At 47.1% G+C, this 21,667-nt stretch overlaps 2 protein-coding genes across 2 annotated transcripts in view; both read right to left on the bottom strand.

Annotated features, from left to right (window-relative positions):
* Nucleotides 1-9,750, bottom strand: part of LOC115123002 (neuronal acetylcholine receptor subunit alpha-2-like) — an 85,229-nt gene extending 75,479 nt beyond the window's left edge. The window contains exon 1 of the mRNA XM_065026147.1: nucleotides 8,887-9,750. Within this exon, the coding sequence (XP_064882219.1) occupies nucleotides 8,887-8,953 (67 nt within the window). The 5' untranslated portion in view covers nucleotides 8,954-9,750. The remainder of the gene's footprint in view (nucleotides 1-8,886) is intronic.
* Nucleotides 9,751-10,354: 604 nt separating this feature from the next.
* The window catches only part of si:ch211-142k18.1 (uncharacterized), a 69,312-nt gene continuing 57,999 nt past the window's right edge, over nucleotides 10,355-21,667 (bottom strand). Inside the window, exons 4-5 of the mRNA XM_065026146.1 lie at nucleotides 19,424-19,525; nucleotides 10,355-16,055 (exon numbers count right to left, since the gene is read on the bottom strand). Of these exons, the coding sequence (XP_064882218.1) occupies nucleotides 15,914-16,055; nucleotides 19,424-19,525 (244 nt within the window). The 3' untranslated portion in view covers nucleotides 10,355-15,913. The remainder of the gene's footprint in view (nucleotides 16,056-19,423; nucleotides 19,526-21,667) is intronic.

The raw sequence follows: 21,667 nt of genomic DNA, 5'->3' as shown, positions 1-21,667 counted from the left end.
CTGAGCCCTAGGACCATGCCCCAGGACTACCTGACATGAAGACTCCTCGCTGTCCCCAGTCCACCTGGCCGTGCTGCTGCTCCAGTTTCAACTGACCTGAGCCCTAGGACCATGCCCCAGGACTACCTGACATGATGACTCCTTGCTGTCCCCAGTCCACCTGACCGTGCTGCTGCTCCAGTTTCAACTGTTCTGCCTTATTATTATTCGACCATGCTGGTCATTTATGAACATTTGAACATCTTGGCCATGTTCTGTTATAATCTCCACCCGGCACAGCCAGAAGAGGACTGGCCACCCCACATAGCCTGGTTCTTCTCTAGGTTTATTCCTAGGTTTTGGCCTTTCTAGGGAGTTTTTCCTAGCCACCGTGCCTCTACACCTGCATTGCTTGCTGTTTGGGGTTTTAGGCTGGGTTTCTGTACAGCACTTTGAGATATCAGCTGATGTACGAAAGGCTATATAAATACATTTGATTTGATTTGATATGATTAGCTTTGAGGGCAATATGGTGTTGAACGCTGAGCTGTAGTCAATGAATAGCATTCTCACATAGGTGTTCCTTTTGTCCAGGTGGGAAAGGACAGTGTGGAGTGCAATAGAGATGGCATCATCTGTGGATCTCTTGGTGCGGTATGCAAATTGGAGTGGGTCTAGGGTTTCTGGGATATTGGTGTTGATGTGAGCCATGACCAGCCTTTCAAAGCATTTCATGGCTACAGACGTGAGTGCTACGGGTCAGTTGTCATTTAGGCAGGTTACATTTAGGCTACATTTAGGCAGGTTACATAGGTATAATTATGCATTTATGCATATCATTTGATTGAATGTTTTGATTGAATGTTTTTGTCTGAGGAGCTTGTCTTGTATAATGCATAGAGTAGGAGTGGGCCGCGGGACGGTTCAGTCTGGGAAGGGGGGACAGTTCAATTCTGGGCAAGGGGGACGGTTCAGTCTGGGCAGGGGGACGGTTCAGTGTGGGCAGGGGGACGGTTCAGTCTGGGCAAGGGGGACGGTTCAGTCTGGGCAGGCGGTTCAGTCTGGGCAAGGGGGACGGTTCAGTCTGGGCAGGCGGTTCAGTCTGGGCAAGGGGGCGGTTCAGTCTGGGCAAGGGGGATGGTTCAAACTGGGCAAGGGGGATGGTTCAGTCTGGGCAAGGGGGACGGTTCAGTCTGGGCAAGGTGGATGGTTCAGTCTGGGCAGGCGGTTCAGTCTGGGCAGGCGGTTCAGTCTGGGCAAGGGGGACGGTTCAGTCTGGGCAAGGGGGACGGTTCAGTCTGGGCAAGGGGGACGGTTCAGTCAGGGCAAGAGGGACGGTTCAGTCTGGGCAAGGGGGCAGTTCAGTTTGGAAAGCGGGGCGGTTCAGTCTGGGCGGGCGGTTCAGTCTGGGCAGGGGGACAGTTCAGTCTGGGCAAGGGGGACGGTTCAGTCTGGGCAGGGGGGACAGTTCATTCTGGGCAAGGGGATGGTTCAGTCTGGGCAGGCGGTTCAGTCTGGGCAGGCGGTTCAGTCTGGGCAAGGGGGACGGTTCAGTCTGGGCAAGGGGGATGGTTCAGTCTGGGCAAGGGGGACGGTTCAGTCTGGGCAAGGGGGACGGTTCAGTCTGGGCAAGGGGGCAGTTCAGTTTGGAAAGCGGGGCGGTTCAGTCTGGGCAGGCGGTTCAGTCTGGGCAGGGGGACAGTTCAGTCTGGGCAAGGGGGACGGTTCAGTCTGGGCAGGGGGACAGTTCAGTCTGGGCAAGGGGGACAGTTCAGTCTGGGCAGGCGGTTCAGTCTGGACAAGGGGGATGGTTCAGTCTGGGTAAGCGGGATGGTTCAGTCTGGGCAGGGGGACGGTTCAGTCTGGGTAAGGGGGATGGTTCAGTCTGGGCAGGCGGTTCAATCTGGGCAGACGGTTCAGTCTGGGCAGGAGGGACGGTTCAGTCTGGGCAGGGGGACGATTCAGTCTGGGCAAGCGGGGTGTTTCAGTCTGGGCAGGTGGTTCAGTCTAGACAAGGGGGCGGTTCAGTCTGGACAGGGGGACGGTTCAGTCTGGACAGGGGGACGGTTCAGTCTGGACAGAGGGGACGGTTCAGTCTGGACAGGGGGCGATTCAGTCTGGACAGGGGGCGGTTCAGTCTGGACAGGGGGACGGTTCAGTCTGAACAGAGGGGAAGGTTCAGTCTGGACAGGGGGCGATTCAGTCTGGACAGGGGGGCGGTTCAGTCTGGACAGGGGGACGGTTCAGTCTGGACAGGGGGACGGTTCAGTCTGGACAGGGGGACGGTTCAGTCTGGGCAGGGGGATGGCCAAGTCTGGGCAGGCGGTTCAGTCTGGGCAGGCGGTTCAGTCTGGGCAGGGGGTTCAGTCTGGGCAGGCGGTTCAGTCTGGGCAGGAGGGACGGTTCAGTCTGGGCAGGGGGACAGTTCAGTCTGGGCGGGGGTTCAGTCTGGGCAGGCGGTTCAGTCTGGGCAGGAGGGACGGTTCAGTCTGGGCAGGCGGTTCAGCCTGGGCAGGAGGGGACGGTTCAGTCTGGACAGAGGGGACGGTTCAGTCTGGACAGGGGGACGGTTCAGTCTGGACAGGGGGGACGGTTCAGTCTGGACAGGGGGACGGTTCAGTCTGGGCAGAGGGGATGGTTCAGTCTGTGCAAGGGGGGCCGATTCAGTCTGGGCAGGGGGGCCGATTCAGTCTGGACAGGGGGACGGTTCAGTCTGGACAGGGGGATGGTTCAGTCTGGGCAGGGGGATGGTTCAGTCTGGGCAGGGGGATGGTTCAGTCTGGGCAGGGGGATGGTTCAGTCTGGGCAGACGGTTCAGTCTGGGCAGACGGTTCAGTCTGGGCAGGAGGGACGGTTCAGTCTGGGCAGGGGGATGGTTCAGTCTGGGCAGGAGGTTCAGTCTGGGCAGGAGGGACGGTTCAGTCTGGGCAGGGGGATGGTTCAGTCTGGGCAGGGGGATGGTTCAGTCTGGACAGGGGGATGGTTCAGTCTGGGCAGGGGGATGGTTCAGTCTGGGCAGGCGGTTCAGTCTGGGCAGGAGGGACGGTTCAGTCTGGGCAGGGGGACGATTCAGTCTGGGCAGGAGGGATGGTTCAGTCTGGGCAGGAGGGACGGTTCAGTCTGGGCAGGGGGACGATTCAGTCTGGGCAGAGGGGACGGTTCAGTCTGGACAGGGGGATGGTTCAGTCTGGGCAGGGGGACGATTCAGTCTGGGCAGGGGGGACGATTCAGTCTGGGCAGAGAGGACGGTTCAGTCTGGACAGGGGGATGGTTCAGTCTGGACAGGGGGATGGTTCAGTCTGGGCAGACGGTTCAGTCTGGACAGGGGGACGGTTCAGTCTGGGCAAGGGGGACGGTTCTGTCTGGGCAGAGAGGACGGTTCAGTCTGGACAGGGGGGACGGTTCAGTCTGGACAGGGGGGGACGGTTCAGTCTGGGTGCCGCAAAGGGTTGAGCAAAAAAATAAAACAAAAAACACAAGGAAGAACTCCTTCTCCCCCCCATCTCATTCTAAGGGATTCCCACTGGCCCCTTCATCAACGTAATCACAGTAAATTACACGCATCATTACTTCCAGCAGCTAACAGAGCAGGGTATGTTTACCAAATGGTACCTTATTCCCTTTATAGTGCCATTCCCATAGGACTCTGATCAACAGTAGTGCACTACGGGGAATACAGGCTACCATTTAGGACACACAACGGGGATGAGCTGTGAGCTCATCCATCCGTCTCAGTCAGAAGGTGTTGTGTTGGTCAACCTCATACAAACACAACCTATTGTTGAGCTGCCAGTAAGCTGTCATTCAGGATGACACTGACACCAAAAAATAAACCATTTCTGTTCTCTATTCAATTCAATGTGAATTATATGTGAACGAATACCCTCATGACCTGCCAGTTTAGTGTGTGACACCTGCCTGTTTACTGTGTGACACCTGACTGTTTACTGCGTGACACCTGACTGTTTACTGCGTGACACCTGCCTGTTTACTATGTGACACCTGCCTGTTTACTGTGTGACACCTGCCAGTTTACTGTGTGACACCTGCCAGTTTACTGTGTGACACCTGACTGTTTACTGCGTGGCACCTGCCTGTTTACTGTGTGACACCTGCCTGTTTAGTCAACTTTAACTGGTACAAACCCTTTCCTGTTTACCTGCCAGTTTATAACTGGTACAAACCCTTTCCTGTTTCTCTGCCAGTTTATAACTGGTACAAACCCTTTCCTGTTTCTCTGCCAGTTTATAACTGGTACAAACCCTTTCCTGTTTCTCTGCCAGTTTATAACTGGTACAGACCCTTTCCTGTTTCTCTGCCAGTTTATAACTGGTACAAACCCTTTCCTGTTCACCTGCCAGTTTATAACGGGTACAAACCCTTTCCTGTTTACCTGCCAGTTTAGACCTGGTACAAACTCTTTCCTGTTCATCTGCCAGTTTATAACTGGTACAAACCCTTTCCTGTTTACCTGCCAGTTTATACCTGGTACAAACCCTTTCCTGTTCACCTGCCAGTTTATAACGGGTACAAACCCTTTCCTGTTTCTCTGCCAGTTTATAACTGGTACAAACCCTTTCCTGTTCACCTGCCAGTTTATACCTGGTACAAACCCTTTCCTGTTCACCTGCCAGTTTATAACGGGTACAAACCCTTTCCTGTTTCTCTGCCAGTTTATAACTGGTACAAACCCTTTCCTGTTCACCTGCCAGTTTATAACTGGTACAAACCCTTTCCTGTTTCTCTGCCAGTTTATAACTGGTACAAACCCTTTCCTGTTTCTCTGCCAGTTTATAACTGGTACAAACCCTTTCCTGGTCACCTGCCAGTTTATAACTGGTACAAACCCTTTCCTGTTTCCCTGCCAGTTTATAACTGGTACAAACCCTTTCCTGTTCACCTGCCAGTTTATACCTGGTACAAACCCTTTCCTGTTTCCCTGCCAGTTTATAACTGGTACAAACCCTTTCCTGTTTCCCTGCCAGTTTATAACTGGTACAAACCCTTTCCTGTTTCCCTGCCAGTTTATACCTGGTACAAACCCTTTCCTGTTCACCTGCCAGTTTATAACTGGTACAAACCCTTTCCTGTTTACCTGCCAGTTTATAACGGGTACAAACCCTTTCCTGTTTACCTGCCCGTTTATACCTGGTACAAACCCTTTCCTGTTTCTCTGCCAGTTTATAACTGGTACAAACCCTTTCCTGTTTCTCTGCCAGTTTATACCTGGTACAAACCCTTTCCTGTTTCTCTGCCAGTTTATAACTGGTACAAATCCTTTCCCCTGATGGAGTTTCTCCTTTTTGGCCCATATGTTTTGTGCTCTCATGTTCGTAGGTGCATGATGAATATTTCGAAAGTTGTTGATATGTATTTTTGACAAAGTGTCCATTCATATTACACCCGGACAAGTCACTTTGTCACTTGCACCAGTGTGTGTGTGTGTGTGTGTGTGTGTGTGTGTGTGTGTGTGTGTGTGTGTGTGTGTGTGTGTGTGTGTGTGTGTGTGTGTGTGTGTGTGTGTGTGTGTGTGTGTGTGTGTGTGTGTGTGTGCCACCACCATTACCAACCTGTAAGTCATCCTCCTCTGGACCACAACAGCATGTCATTATTATCGCCTTGTCTAAAGTAGCCAAGCAGTCAGCCAACCAACCAACCAGTCAGTCAGCCAGCCAGCCACCCACCCAGCCAGACAACCACCCCCCCAGTCAGGCAGTTTGCAAGTTAATCAGTCAGCCCGCCAGAGAGCCAGTCAGCGAGTCAGAAAACCAGCCAGCCAGCCAGTGGAGGAAGGCCAGGGCCAAAAACCCTGCGAGACAGCAAATCAGGTCCAGTCAGCCAGCCAAACAGTCAGTCAGCCTGCCAACCAGCCAGCCAAAGCCAGCAAGTCAACCAACCAACCAGCAAGCCAGTCGGCCAGCCAGTCAGTCAGCAAAACAGCCAGCCTGCCAGTCAGACAGAGAACCAGTCAGTCAGTCAAACCAGCAAGTCAGTCAATCCAGCCAATCAGTCAGTCAGCCAACCAACCAGCCAGTCATTCAGTCAGCCAGCCAACCAGCCAGTCATTCAGTCAGCCAGCCAGCCAACCAACCAGTCAGTCATTCAGTCAGTCAGCCAACCAGCCAGTCATTCAGTCAGCCAGCCAGCCAACCAGCCAGTCCCTCAGTCAGCCAGCCAGCTATCCAACCAGCCAGTCATTCAGTCAGCTAGCCAACCAGCCAGTCATTCAGTCATTCAGTCAGCCAGCCAACCAGCCAGTCATTCAGTCAGCCAGCCAGCCAACCAACCAGTCAGTCAGTCATTCAGTCAGCCAGCCAACCAGCCAGTCATTCAGTCAGCCAGCCAGCTAGCCAACCAGCCAGTCATTCAGTCAGCTAGCCAACCAGCCAGTCATTCAGTCATTCAGTCAGCCAGCCAACCAGCCAGTCATTCAGTCAGTCATTCAGTCAGCCAGCCAACCAGCCAGTCATTCAGTCAGCCAGCCAGCCAACCAACCAGTCAGTCAGTCATTCAGTCAGCCAGCCAACCAGCCAGTCATTCAGTCAGCCAGCCAGCTAGCCAACCAGCCAGTCATTCAGTCAGCTAGCCAACCAGCCAGTCATTCAGTCATTCAGTCAGCCAGCCAACCAGCCAGTCATTCAGTCAGCCAGCCAGCCAACCAACCAGTCAGCCATTCAGTCAGTCAGCCAACCAGCCAGTCATTCAGTCAGTCAGCCAACCAGCCAGTAAATTCAGTCATTCAGTCAGCCAGCCAGCCAGCCAACCAGCTAGCCAACCAGCCAGTCATTCAGCCAGCCAGTCATTCAGTCAGCCAGTCATTCAGTCAGCCAGCCAACCAGCCAGTCATTCAGTCAGCCAGTCATTCAGTCAGCCAGCCAACCAGCCAGTCATTCAGTCAGCCAGTCATTCAGTCAGCTAGCCAACCAGCCAGTCATTCAGCCAGCCAGTCATTCAGTCAGCTAGCCAACCAGCCAGTCATTCAGTCAGCCAGTCATTCAGTCAGCCAGCCAACCAGTCAGTCAGTCAGCCAGCCAGTCATTCAGTCAGCCAGCCAACCAGCCAGTCATTCAGTCAGCCAGTCATTCAGTCAGCTAGCCAACCAGCCAGTCATTCAGCCAGCCAGTCATTCAGTCAGCTAGCCAACCAGCCAGTCATTCAGTCAGCCAGTCATTCAGTCAGCCAGCCAACCAGTCAGTCAGTCAGCCAGCCAGTCATTCAGTCAGCTAGCCAACCAGCCAGTCATTCAGTCAGCCAGTCATTCAGTCAGCCAGCCAACCAGCCAGTCATTCAGCCAGCCAGTCATTCAGTCAGCTAGCCAACCAGCCAGTCATTCAGTCAGCCAGTCATTCAGTCAGTCAGCCAGCCAACCAGTCAGTCAGTCAGTCAGCCAGCCAACCAGTCAGTCAGCCAGTCATTCAGTCAGCTAGCCAACCAGCCAGTCATTCAGCCAGCCAGTCATTCAGTCAGCCAGCCAACCAGCCAGTCATTCAGTCAGCCAGTCATTCAGTCAGCCAGCCAACCAGTCAGTCAGTCAGCCAGGTCTGTGGAGGAAGGCACGCACCAGGAGAGTTTAGATGGGAAAGGACTAAATGCCATTGAAGGGAGGCTGTGGCAATTCAAAGCTCTAATAGTGACCTGTGGGCTGAATGTAATACTATTAGAGTCTATTAAAGTGATTCATGTCGTTATGAACCAATTACCTAGCTGAGGTAGGTTGGAGATCAGGAACGTGTACAAACTGCTATGACACTATTTCTGTAACCTGTAGATAGGATACGTTGCAAAAAAATATATATTTGGTCTACCACAGTCTTACGAAAATGCACGTGTTCTAATTCTGGCAAGGCATCTTCTTTGCATCACACCATACTTCAATTATGCGCGTACTTGAAGCTCCGCTGTGACTACGCATCTGTCCTTCCGTCTGGAATAAGACCAGCACCCTGCAGAGACTATCGGAGACCAGATGCTCCGGGTTTGACAAAAAGCCATCGAACACCGCAGATCAAAGCCCCGCCTGTCAACGGAGTGAGAAAAGAAGAGATGACACCTCAGTTCCATGCCGAGCGCTTGGATCTTTGAGATCTTGGACACTGATCAAATTGTTTCGGCAGGGCGTGTAGCCCCTTGGGCAGCACATTAGTGTGTGTGTGTGTGTGTGTGTGTGTGTGTGTGTGTGTGTGTGTGTGTGTGTGTGTGTGTGTGTGTGTGTGTGTGTGTGTGTGTGTGTGTGTGTGTGTGTGTGTGTTGTTTCAGAGTGTACCCTAGAGTGGCTCCCTCTGAACGAGTCAGCAACTTCTCGGGCCAAACGTGCTCTTGGGAGAAATTGTCTGAAAATCCTCTCCATTCCACTTCGAAGTGCATAAGCCACGGTAGCCAACTGCACAACTCTCGTCAATGTGTCTGCGGCTGCCACATTTAGAGTTATGTGGGGGTATTCAACTGTTGTGTTAGCCAGAAGTTTTAATGAGAAATAAGCCATTTAATTAATGAGAAATCAAGAGTGGCGTACAATGCTCAGGTTCATTTAGAAAGTAAAGAGAAGACGATGAGCAGGTTGGTTTAGATCCCAGACAACAGCGCATCTGCTGTAGCAGTCGATTTAAACACGAGGAAATGATTGAAAAGGCGGGAGTATTCTGAGAGTTTTCTGAGAATTCTGAGAGTTTTGGAACGATGGAACCACAGAACGAGAGAACATGGTACGTCATTTCTTATTTATGGTGAAATCGATTTAGGCACATTGTCAATGAAGGAACGGACATGGTAGGTTTAAACGGCTGCATCATTGAATGGCATAGCAATGGCATTCACACACCTTGGTAAAGAAAAAAACGGGAAAAAAACGCAATAAATGTCAGGAGATAAGTCTAAGCCCAAATAAATAATAAAACGAACTTGACTCACATAAGAAGAAACAACAGAACGCAGTGGTCCCAGCTGAGAACAGGTGGCTGAATAATCCACGCTCCATATTTCACCCCCGGTGACTTTCTATCTTTCGACTGAAAAGCATCTAGTTTCTATCTAAATCTCTCTTCAATCAAAAACCGTAGACTTTGTTATATGATGATATTCTCTCCGGGAAGGTTATCTTGAAACAATGATGACTTGGGGGAGAAAGTCGGCTTCCGTGTCAATTATTGAGATGCGCTCTCGTCCTGTCATCTTCGCGTATGAGGCATATCAGGACAAGCGGTCGCCGTGCCTCACTTCAGATATCGCATACTAGGCGCTTGATAGGCAGGAGAGAGTGACGTTAACGCCACTTCTAGTGGTGTGCTCTTTAGAGATGATAATTAATTAAACTGATTGAATAACTTTTAACTCCGTCGTTTCCACAACTCTCCGTCTCTGTCCTCGTCAACGTCTCCGTGTAGCAGCTGTATGTATCCAAATGCGTTGGGCGTAAAAACGGAGCGCTGCCCCATCCCGTGCCGACGCTGAAATACAAATAGGGACGCGCCAAAACGCTCCGTGAATAAATGGACGCCTGCGCTGTTTTATGATATTACCATATCTCGAGATGTTTTAACAACAGTATCCGAAGTTTGGACTTTTGGTTTGTAATTACACACTTTCTCACAAGCACGCTCATGTCATTTATGCACGGATGGAGACAATTATCCAGGGAACAGCTATCAAACACATTTCCAAGCAGATACAAATATTTGGTCTCCATTCTCACGTCTACATGAGGGTTAACGTATCCAGAAGTGCAATTCTATTGTAATTTCCATGTTGAGCATTTTTTTACCCCTCCTGATTCACCACGACAAACCTCATGAGCTCCTCTGGGAATAAGAAATGTGAGGCACGGTGGCATTGACTGACCGAGTCTACTCTCTCTCCTTCCCGGACTCTCTCCCCCGCTGCCCATATATGGTAAGAGACACAGGAGGAACTAGATTAAGTCTCCATAAAGCCTCGACATGGCCATGTCAACATTAAACAGTTGTGTACTTTCAAAGAACGAGTAAAAAAATAATGAAACAGGAGGCAACTAAAAATGTCATCGCAGACTAGGTATAACTTTCATTTAAATAAAAGTTCATTCGCTTTTTTTCTGTGTGAATATACAAAAAATAATAAGGTTTTTGTACTTATTTTGCGCAGTGTTACTTGAATGTGTAGTGCTGAGCTATGCAGGTATGATATGCTCTATTCAATAGTCTCTAGAACCAAAGACTAACTTCTTAATGACTGGTTAGTGGATGGACCACTGATAGGAAAAGAGTTTGGGACAGAGCTGAAGAAGTGCTTATGGCTGGCTATGAGTTAGTTGATGTTATTGTAAGAGACAGCTAGAGGGCAGCACAGGTGAATGAACGGATTGAGAAAAACATTTTAGACAACAACAAAAACAACGTATTTTAGATACAACTTTATTTTCATCTGGATTAAATAAAACTGTAACATAAATATATGGCCTATACTGATGTAAAGTCCCCTGTTTTGGGGGACCTGCATTGTCCTGGGACCGGTTCCAACCAACATTTTCGCTTATAAATCGATCTGTAGACAATTTAGATGGAAATGGCTTGCTGTGAACGACAGTCCTTGTTCCCACGGACACAGTAGTATATTGTCTGAGCCTGTGTGACGTGGGATGTGAAACCTGAAACCACTTGACGCTGGGATGTCCCTCCCACCATTTTAATTCGCTCTTCCGACTGTCCATCAACTCCCGGCTGAACCCTACGTCACAAACAACTGACAAAACACATGCCGGAAAAACCCTGACATCGTAGCACAGCAGGAGAGAGTGGTTTCATCAGAGATTGATTTATAGCCGTTCATCTAAAATAATTCATAGATTAAAAATATAAAAAATATACAAAAACACAGATTTGTCATATGAATATGAGATGAAAGGCGAGTTTTACTAGCGAGTTCAGGAAGCCAAACTAGAGCTCTGTGAGGTGTTCTCAGTGATGGGGCAGATGTTTTCAACAAATGAGAAGAGTTTTAGAAAATGTGCACATTTTTCTCTAACACTAAACATACAAGTATGTATTTTACAGTTATAAGGAAGGTGAAATCTTATACTTAGTTGTTTCATTATTTGATTATAATATATTTACAAAGCACATAAGTCATTTCAAGACTTATTCGTATAGTTTTGTTGAAAAGGAATGACGTAATACAAAATATGTATCATATTTGTACTGTATACTTGATCTTGTGTCCTCAAAAGTGACTACACCTCAGCAATTTATAACGATTTTTACCAAAAAGGTGAGATTTGAACCTTTCTACAAATATGCAGCATCACTAGTTAATATTTATGACCCTCTCATGATAAATAATTACTTTAGAGGATTACGTAGATTACATTTTAGATTACATTTAGTTAAAAAAAAAATATATATAATTTTTCTACATTTTGACATAACATGTTTTGTCTTTATCATTTCATAATTACAACATTAAAAATATCTTTAAAAAGAAAGGGTGATGGCATCTCCCATAAAAGACTGCAACAACAAGTACATACATCTTTCTACAACAGAAAGAGAACTAGGGACAGAACAGAAACTGATATACACTAAAGTTGAAACTCCCACTGAGCCGGACTAGTAGATGAATTATCTCATGTCGTTGTTTGACCTCTTAAAAGGACAGGCGGTCAAAGTAACTCAGGCAATAACCAGCATGGCCTCCCCACCATCTCATGGTAGTACTATATTTCCTTTACAACATTACCCCCTGTAACCATACACAACATTATGCCCTGTAACCATACACAACATTACCCCCTTTAACCATACACAACATTACCCCCTTTAACCATACACAACAGTACCCTCGATAACCATACACAACATTACCCCCTGTAACCATACACAACATTATGCCCTGTAACCATACACAACATTACCCCCTTTAACCATACACAACAGTACCCTCGATAACCTTACACAACATTACCCCCTTTAACCTTACACAACATTACCCCCTTTAACCATACACAACATTACCCCCTTTAACCATACACAGCATTACCCCATACAACCATACACAACAATACGCCCAGTAACCATACACAGCATTATCCCATATAACCATACACAGCATTACCCCCTGTGACCATACACAACAATACGCCCTGTAACCATACACAGCATTATCCCCTATAACCATACACAGCATTACCCCCTATAACCATACACACCATTACCCCCTTTAACCATACACAACAGTACCCTCAATAACCTTACACAACATTATCCCCTGTAACCATACACAACATTACTCCTTGTAATCATACATGACATTACCCCATGTAACCATACACAGCATTACCCCCTCTAACCATACACAACAATATGCCTTGTAACCATACACAACATTACCCCCTGTAATCATATACAGCATTATGCCCTGTAACCATACACTACATTATCCCCTGTAATCATACACATCATTACCCCCTTTAACCATACACAACAGTACCCTCGATAACCTCACAAAACATTATCCACTGTAACCATACACAACATGACCCCCTGTAATCATACACAACATTATCCCCATGTAATCATACACATCATTACCCGCTGTAACCATACACACCATTATCCCCTGTAACCTTACACGACATTACCCCATGTAACCTTACACACTTACACAGCATTACCCCCTGTGATCATACACAACATTACCCCCTGTAACCATACACACCATTACCCCCTGTAACCATACACGGAATTACCCCCTGTAACCATACACAGCATTACCCCCTGTAACCATACAAAACATTACCCCCTGTAACCATACAAACATTACCCCATGTAACCATACGCACCATTACCCCCTTGTAACCATACATGGCATTACCCCCTGTAACCATACACAGCATTACCCCCTGTAACCATACACAGCATTACCCCTGTAACCATACATGGCATTACCCCCTGTAACCATACACAGCATTACCCCCCCTGTAACCATACATGGCATTACCCCCTGTAACCATACGCACCATGACCCCCTGTAACCATACACGGCATTACCCCATGTAACCATACACAGCATTACCCCCTGTAACCATACAAAACATTACCCCCTGTAACACAGCATTACCCCCTGTAACCTTACACACCATTACCCCCTGTAACCATACATGGCATTACCCCAGTGGAACCCATCTATATAAAGCCTAATTTGTTTTGTATACTTCAGATCAGGGCTGTGTGTAGGTGCATACCAAATAGCACTCTATACTTGGGCCCTGGTCCAAAGTAGTGCGCTATATAGGGAATAGGGTGCCATAAAGTAGTGCACTATATAGGGACTAGGCTGCCATTTAGGATGTACCCTATGTTTCCAACCCATTCGACAGCATGGGGTTGTTGTTTGAACTCTGACAAGGAATGGCGGTCAAAGTCACAATCACCCCAGCCTGGCTGCCCCTTTCCTCACCAACTCACTGCATACAATATATACAGTATGTCTCACAGCATAACATACCCCCTCTCAAATATAACCCAGCTAGACCAAGCTTCATTGTACTTGTATACAATTCCCTTTATTTGCAAATAAACCCTTTGGTTTTCAAACCTGTAATTTGAGCTGAATATCACTGTAATTACATTTGTGTATTTTCACTGATAAACAACAGAGAAACATAATGATGATCCGTGTGTATTCCAGGCTTCTGCTTTCATAGAACAAGACAGGGGAACCTCCCTTCAAGCATCTGCCCTGAACTTGTCCTGGTCTCCACCCTTACCCAGACCAATACAGACAGACCAATACAGACAGACCAATACAGACAGACCATACTACTCTGGTACCTAGACAGACCAATACAGACAGACCATACTACCCTGGTACATACCCAGACGAATACAGACAGACCAATACAGACAGACCATACTACCCTGGTACGTACCCAGACCAATACAGACAGACCAATACAGACAGACCATACTACTCTGGCACCTAGACAGACCAATACAGACCTGGTACCTAGACAGACCAATACAGACCTGGTACCTAGACAGACCAATACAGACAGACCATACTACTCTGGCACCTAGACAGACCAATACAGACCTGGTACCTAGACAGACCAATACAGACAGACCATACTACCCTGGTACCTAGACAGACCAATACAGACAGACCATACTACCCTGGTACGTAGACAGACCAATACAGACAGACCATACTACCCTGGTACCTAGACAGACCAATACAGACAGACCATACTACTCTGGCACCTAGACAGACCAATACAGACCTGGTACCTAGACAGACCAATACAGACAGACCAATACTACCCTGGTACCTAGACAGACCAATACAGACAGACCATACTACCCTGGTACCTAGACAGACCAATAAAGATGTACCATAATACTCAGGCTAACCAGAGCTGCCGGTACTACTATGACAGAAATAGAGCCTGTGTCACAAATTCCACCCTATTCCTGATATAGTGCCCTTCTGAATAGGGCTTTGGTCAACAGTAGTGCACCAAACAGGGAATAAAATGTCGTTTGGGTCGTAACCAAATATATTTGGTTTCAAAACTTCCGACTGACATATTTAAAAAAAAAAAAAATCCAGTAATAATAGCAATTTACTGGATGGAAAATCTGGTTTGAAATACATGACATACTATGATATAATTATATGCTGAACTGCTCAGTATGAACAACTTAATGTTTTTGGGAATATTTGTAAACAGAAAAAGTACTGACTTGGCATTTTGTCTTTGATAGCGTTTGGTCACACATGAGTGCTACTGTATTAAACAGCTACAGTACAGTACAGTGACTGTTCATTACAAATCTCTGGTCCAAAATCTCAGCATAAATCCTCTACCATTTATTCCATAGCTGTCAGCACACTCACGGTTCACTTAAAGTACACTGAGCAGAAAGAACATGCCTGTCAGAGCATCTGTTTAGGAGAGAAACTACACACCTCTAGGTTTTGACGAGAGACACAGATGCTGAAGGTTGTAATAGTAGCCTGAAGGAGGGAAGGAGAAGTGTAGGAGGGAGGGAAGAAGGGTAGGAGTGCGGCAGAGTAGCCTAGCGGTTAGAGCGTTGGACTAGTAACCGGAAGGTTGTCGTTCTGCCCCTGAACAGGCAGTTAACCCACTGTTCCTAGGCCGTCATTGAAAATAAGAATTTGTTCTTAACTGACTTGCCTAGTGAAGAGTAGGAGGGAGAGAAGAAGAGCAGGAAGAAGAGCAGGAAGGAGAGAAGAAGAGCAGGAAGAAGAGTAGGAGGGAGAGAAGAAGAGTAGGAAGAAGAGTAGGAGGGAGAGAAGAAGAGCAGGAAGGAGGGAAGAAGAGTAGGAGGGAGAGAAGAAGAGTAGGAGGGAGAGAAGAAGAGTAGAGAGTTCTCCTTAGGGCTAGATTCCATCAGATCTGCGCTAGCAGACATCTGCATAGCGGTTGTTTTGGCAGCGGCAGAGGTGGAATGCATTAGAACTGTCAAATCCACAAGCGGCTCCCAGATTTATACCTAAAGTGGACATTGCAATTGGCTGCAGAGGAGTCGCATTCAGAGAAATTTCGAACACCGGAGTTTGAGATGTAATCTACACCTCGATAAGGCTAATAAAATCTTCATTACTTAATAGATTTGTTTTTGTTTGTTTCAGTGTAATTATTTCTATGTGGTCTATTCTTGCTTCTTCTGAACTTCATGACAATGATCACATGAGCTGCTGCTCAACACATTTTTGACAAGCTCCTACGCAGTTACACCTCCGCCAAAACATCAGCTATGTGGGTGTCGGCTATTGCCGCTTTACACTTGATCTGATTTAATCTAGGCCTTAGTTGCCTGGTCCAATAGCTGTTTGTGCTCTCTTGCACACACATATCTGAGACCAGGCTACAAAAGAGTCACAGCAAAGACCATAGGAACTGGAGAGACCGCACAAACAGTTCTGAGACCAGACAATCTCCTTAGCGACGTAAAGTTTTGAGAGAGTCTTTGAGCTGTTTGGTGAAGGAGGCGTGGAGGGTCTGAGACAAGGTATCCAGCCTCATGGCGATGTCTGCTGCTGCCTGGAAGAGGCCCTCGAACGCCAGGGACTCCTCTTTGATTCTGTCATGAAAGGTGACAAGTTAAATAGACAGTGTCAGCGGGGAGAGGAGTGTCAGCTCAAAGACAGAGAGAAAAGGTGGTAGGAATGGAGAAGAGGAGGTTAGGCAGGGACTCCTCTTTTATTCTGTCATGAAATGAGACAAGACAAACAGTGTTAGCAGGGAGAGAGGGGAGGATGGAGGGAGGGAGTGAAGGAGGGAGGGAGAGAGAGAGAGGGCAGAGGATGGAGGGAGGGAGTGAAGGAGGGAGGGAGAGAGAGGGCAGAGGATGGAGGGAGGGAGATAAAAGAGGGAAAGCGGTATGAATGGAGGAGAGGTTAGGCAGGGACACCTCTTTGATTCTGCCATGCAAGGAGACAAGACAAACACAGTGTCAACAAGAGGGAGAAAAGAAGAGTAGGAGGGAGGAGAGAAGACTAGGAGGAAGGAGAGAAGAGTAGGAAGGAGGAGAGAAGAGTAGGAAGGAGAAAAGAAGAGTAGGAGGGAGGTAAGAAGAGTAGGAGGGAGGAGAGAAGAGTAGGAGGGAGGAGAGAAGGGTAGGAAGGAGAGAAGAAGAGTAGCAGGGAGAGAAGAAGAGTAGGAGGGAGGAGAGAAGACTAGGAGGGAGGAGAGAAGAGTAGGAAGGAGGAGAGAAAAGTAGGAAGGAGAAAAGAAGAGTAGGAGGGAGGAGAGAAGAGTAGGAAGGAGAGAAGAAGAGTAGGAGGGAGGTAAGAAGAGTAGGAGGGAGGAGAGAAGAGTAGGAGGGAGGAGAGAAGAGTAGGAAGGAGAGAAGAAGAGTAGCAGGGAGAGAAGAAGAGTAGGAGGGAGGTAAGAAGAGTAGGAGGGAGGAGAGAAGAGTAGGAAGGAGAGAAGAAGAGTAGGAGGGAGAGAATAAGGGTAGGAGAAGAGTAGGAGGGAGAGAAGAAGACTAGGAAGGAGAGAAGAAGAGTAGGAAGGAGAGAAGAAGAGTAGCAGGGAGAGAAGAAGAGTAGGAGGGAGAGAAGAAGAGTAGGAGGGAGAGAGGAAGAGTAGGAAGGAGAGAAGAAGAGTAGGAAGGAGAGAAGAAGAGTAGCAGGGAGAGAAGAAGAGTAGGAGGGAGAGAAGAAGAGTAGGAGGGAGAGAAGAAGAGTAGGAGGGAGAGAAGAAGAGTAGGAAGGAGAGTAGGAGGGTGAGAAGAAAAGTAGGAAGGAGGGAAGAAGAGTAGAATGGTGAGAAGAAGAATAGCAAGGAGGGAAGAAGAGTAGGGAGGAGGGAAGAAGCGTAGGTGGGAGAGAAGAAGAGTAGGAGGGTGAGAAGAAGAGTAGGAAGAAGAGTAAAAATGAGGGAAGAAGAGTAGGGAGGAGGGAAGAGTTGGAGGGAGGGAAGAAGAGTAGGTGGGAGAGAAGAAGAGTAGGTGGGAGAGAAGAAGAGTAGGAGGGAGAGAAGAAGAGTAGGAGGGAGAGAAGAAGAGTAGGAGGGAGGGATGAAGTGTTGGAGGGAGGGAAGAAGGGTAGGAGGGAGGGAAGAAGAGTAGGAAGCAGGGAAGAAGAGTAAGAGGGAGGAGAGAAGAGTAGGAAGGAGAGAAGAAGAGTAGGAGGGAGGAGAGAAGAGTAGGAAGGAGAGAAGAAGAGTAGGAGGCAGGGAAGAAGAGTAAGAGGGAGGGGAGAAGAGTAGGAGGGAGGGAAGAAGGGTAGGCGAAGAGTAGAATGGTGAGAAGAAGAATAGTAAGGAGGGAAGAAGGGTAGGAGGGAGGGATGAAGAGTTGGAGGGAGGGAAGAAGGGTAGGAGGGAGGGATGAAGAGTTGGAGGGAGGGAAGAAGGGTAGGAGGGAGGGATGAAGAGTTGGAAGCAGGGAAGAAGAGTAAGAGGGAGGAGAGAAGAGTAGGAAGGAGAGAAGAAGAGTAGGAGGGAGGAGAGAAGAGTAGGAAGGAGAGAAGAAGAGTAGGAGGCAGGGAAGAAGAGTAAGAGGGAGGGGAGAAGAGTAGGAGGGAGGGAAGAAGGGTAGGCGAAGAGTAGAATGGTGAGAAGAAGAATAGTAAGGAGGGAAGAAGGGTAGGAGGGAGGGATGAAGAGTTGGAGGGAGGGAAGAAGGGTAGGAGGGAGGGATGAAGAGTTGGAGGGAGGGAAGAAGGGTAGGAGGGAGGGATGAAGAGTTGGAGGGAGGGAAGAAGGGTAGGAGGGAGGGAAGAAGAGTAGGAGGCAGGGAAGAAGAGTAAAAGGAGGGAAGAAGAGTAGGGAGGGATGAAGAGTTGGAGGGAGGGAAGAAGGGTAGGAGGGAGGGATGAAGAGTTGGAGGGAGGGAAGAAGGGTAGGAGGGAGGGAAGAATAGTAGGAAGCAGGGAAGAAGAGTAAGAGGGAGGGAAGAAGAGTAGGAAGGAGGGAGGAAGAGTAGGAGGGAGGGAAGAAGAGTAGGAAGCAGGGAAGAAGAGTAAGAGGGAGGGAAGAAGAGTAAAAAGGAGTGAAGAAGAGTAGCAGGGAGGGAAGAAGAGTAGGAAGGAGAGAAGAAGAGTAGGAGGGAGGAGAGAAGAGTAGGAAGGAGAGAAGAAGAGTAGGAGGGAGGAGAGAAGAGTAGGAAGGAGAGAAGAAGAGTAGGAGGGAGGGAAGAAGAGTAGGAGGGAGGGAAGAAGAGTAGGAGGGAGAGAAGAAGAGTAGGAGGGAGAGAAGAAGAGTAGGAGGGTGAGAAGAAGAGTAGGAGGGAGGTAAGAAGAGTAGGAGGGTGAGAAGAAGAGTAGGAGGGAGAGAAGAAGAGTAGGAGGGAGAGAAGAAGAGTAGGAGGGTGAGAAGATGAGTAGGAGGGTGAGAAGAAGAGGAGTCAGGAAACGTAGAGAAAGTTTGTAAAACACATGGTAAAGAGGGAAATGGTGGTGTACATAGTACAGATGAATGCACGCTGTTTGACGTAAGACAATGGGTTCAGGATTTATTACAGTAATTTAAACCACAGAGAGGCCTTGATGGTTATCAAGGTAAATACGTCACTCAGACCCAGGCCACATCTTGGTTCTGATGAGGACACAGTAGGGTTATGAATGTCTGGGAAGAACAGGGAGTCTGAGTCAATAAGGGGCTCGTTAATGGACAGGGGGAAAACAGTGGTTGCTAAGGTGACTGTTAATAGAGCTCTGTATAAACTAATCAATGAGCCGGGAGGAGTTCCTGTCTCTCAGCAGATTAGATCACACTAATACAGTGTGTGAATGTCTCTGTTCCTCTCTGGCTGTCTGTCCAGTCTATGGAATGGATCTCTCAGTGGCAGACCGGAGGAGGATGGCTGTGTCAAGGTTTTTCCTTGCCCTATGTTTGGTCTTTTGGGTGTTTAAGTCTCATACAAACATTACATTAATGGATTTATTATAATAATAGACTGACAGATTGAGATGAATAACTAACTGGTTTCATCCATGTACTTACTTCTGTATCCCAGTCAGAGCCTCCAGTACATCTCCTTCCAGCTGTCCCTCCAGATCCTCCATCACCTTCTGGACTACACCATTACAGCTCTGCTGCTCCTCCCTGATGACATAATACACAACATAATGACATAATACACCATTACAGCTCTGCTGCTCCTCCCTGATGACATAATACACAACATAATGACATAATACACAACATGATGACATAATACACCGTTACAGCTCTAGTGCTCCTCCCTGATGCCATAATACAAAACATAATGACATAATACACAACATGATGACATAATACACAACATAATGACATAATATACCGTTACAGCTCTGCTGCTCCTCCCTGATGACATAATACACAACATAATGACATAATACACCGTTACAGCTCTGCTGCTCCTCCCTGGTGACATAATACACAACAGAATGACATAATACACAACAGAATGACATAATACACCGTTACAGCTCTGCTGCTCCTCCCTGGTGACATAATACACAACATAATGACATAATACACAACATAATGACATAATACACAACATAATGACATAATACACAACAGCTCTGCTGCTCCTCCCTGATGACATAATACACAACATAATGACATAATATACCGTTACAGCTCTGCTGCTCCTCCCTGATGACATAATACACAACATAATGACATAATACACAACATAATAACATAATACACCGTTACAGCTCTGCTGCTCCTCCCTGATGACATAATACACAACATAATGACATAATACACAACATAATGACATAATACACCGTTATACAGCTCTGCTGCTCCTCCCTGATGACATAATACCAACATAATGACATAATACACAACATAATGACATAATACACAGTCACAGCTCTGCTGCTCCTCCCTGATGACATAATACACAACATAATGACATAATACACCGTCACAGCTCGAGTGCTACTCCCTGATGACATAATACACAACATAATGACATAATACACCGTCACAGCTCTGCTGCTCCTCCCTGATGACATAATACACCGGTACAGCTAATGACATAATACACAACATAATGACATACAGCTCTGCTCCCTCCCTGATGACATAATACACAACATAATGACATAATAACATAATGACATAATACACAGCTCTGGTGCTCCTCCCTGATGACATAATACACAACATAATGACATAATACACAACATAATGACATACAGCTCTGCTGCTCCTCCCTGATGACATAATACACAACATAATGACATAATACACAACATAATGACAGCTCTGGTGACATAATCCTAATGACATAATACACAACATAATGACCTCCCTGATGACATAATACACAACATAATGACATAATACACCGTTACAGCTCTGCTGCTCCTCCCTGATGACATAATACACAACATAATGACATAATACACAACATAATGACATAATACACCGTCACAGCTCTGCAGCTCCTCCCTGATGACATAATACACAACATAATGACATAATACACAACATAATGACATAATACACCGTTACAGCTCTGCTGCTCCTCCCTGATGACATAATACACAACAGCTAATGACATAATACACAACATAATGACATAATACACCGTCACAGCTCTGCTGCTCCTCCCTGATGACATAATACACAACATAATGACATAATACACCGTCACAGCTCTGCTGCTCCTCCCTGATGACATAATACACAACATAATGACATAATACACCGTCACAGCTCTGCTGTCACTCCTCCCTGATGACATAATACACAACATAATGACATAATACACCGTCACAGCTCTGCTGCTCCTCCCTGATGACATAATACACAACATAATGACATAATACACCGTCACAGCTCTGCTGCTCCTCCCTGATGACATAATACACAACATAATGACATAATACACAACATAATGACAGCTCTGGTGCTCTGCTCTCCCTGGTGACATAATACACAACATAATGACATAATACACCGTTACAGCTCTGCTGCTCCTCCCTGATGACATAATACACAACATAATGACATAATAAACAACATAATGACATAATACACAACATGATGACATAATACACAGTCACAGCTCTGCTAATACACAACATGATGACATAATACACAGTCATCCTCCCTGATGACATAATACACAACATAATGACATAATACACCGTTACAGCTCTGCTGCTCCTCCCTGATGACATAATACACAACATAATGACATAATACACAACATAATGACATAATACACCGTTACAGCTCTGC

Source organism: Oncorhynchus nerka, linkage group LG13 (assembly GCF_034236695.1).
Source record: "Oncorhynchus nerka isolate Pitt River linkage group LG13, Oner_Uvic_2.0, whole genome shotgun sequence".
Classification (NCBI taxonomy): Eukaryota; Metazoa; Chordata; class Actinopteri; order Salmoniformes; family Salmonidae; genus Oncorhynchus; species Oncorhynchus nerka.
The sequence above is the reverse complement of the archived record's forward strand: the minus strand, read 5'-3'. Positions and strand labels throughout refer to the sequence as shown.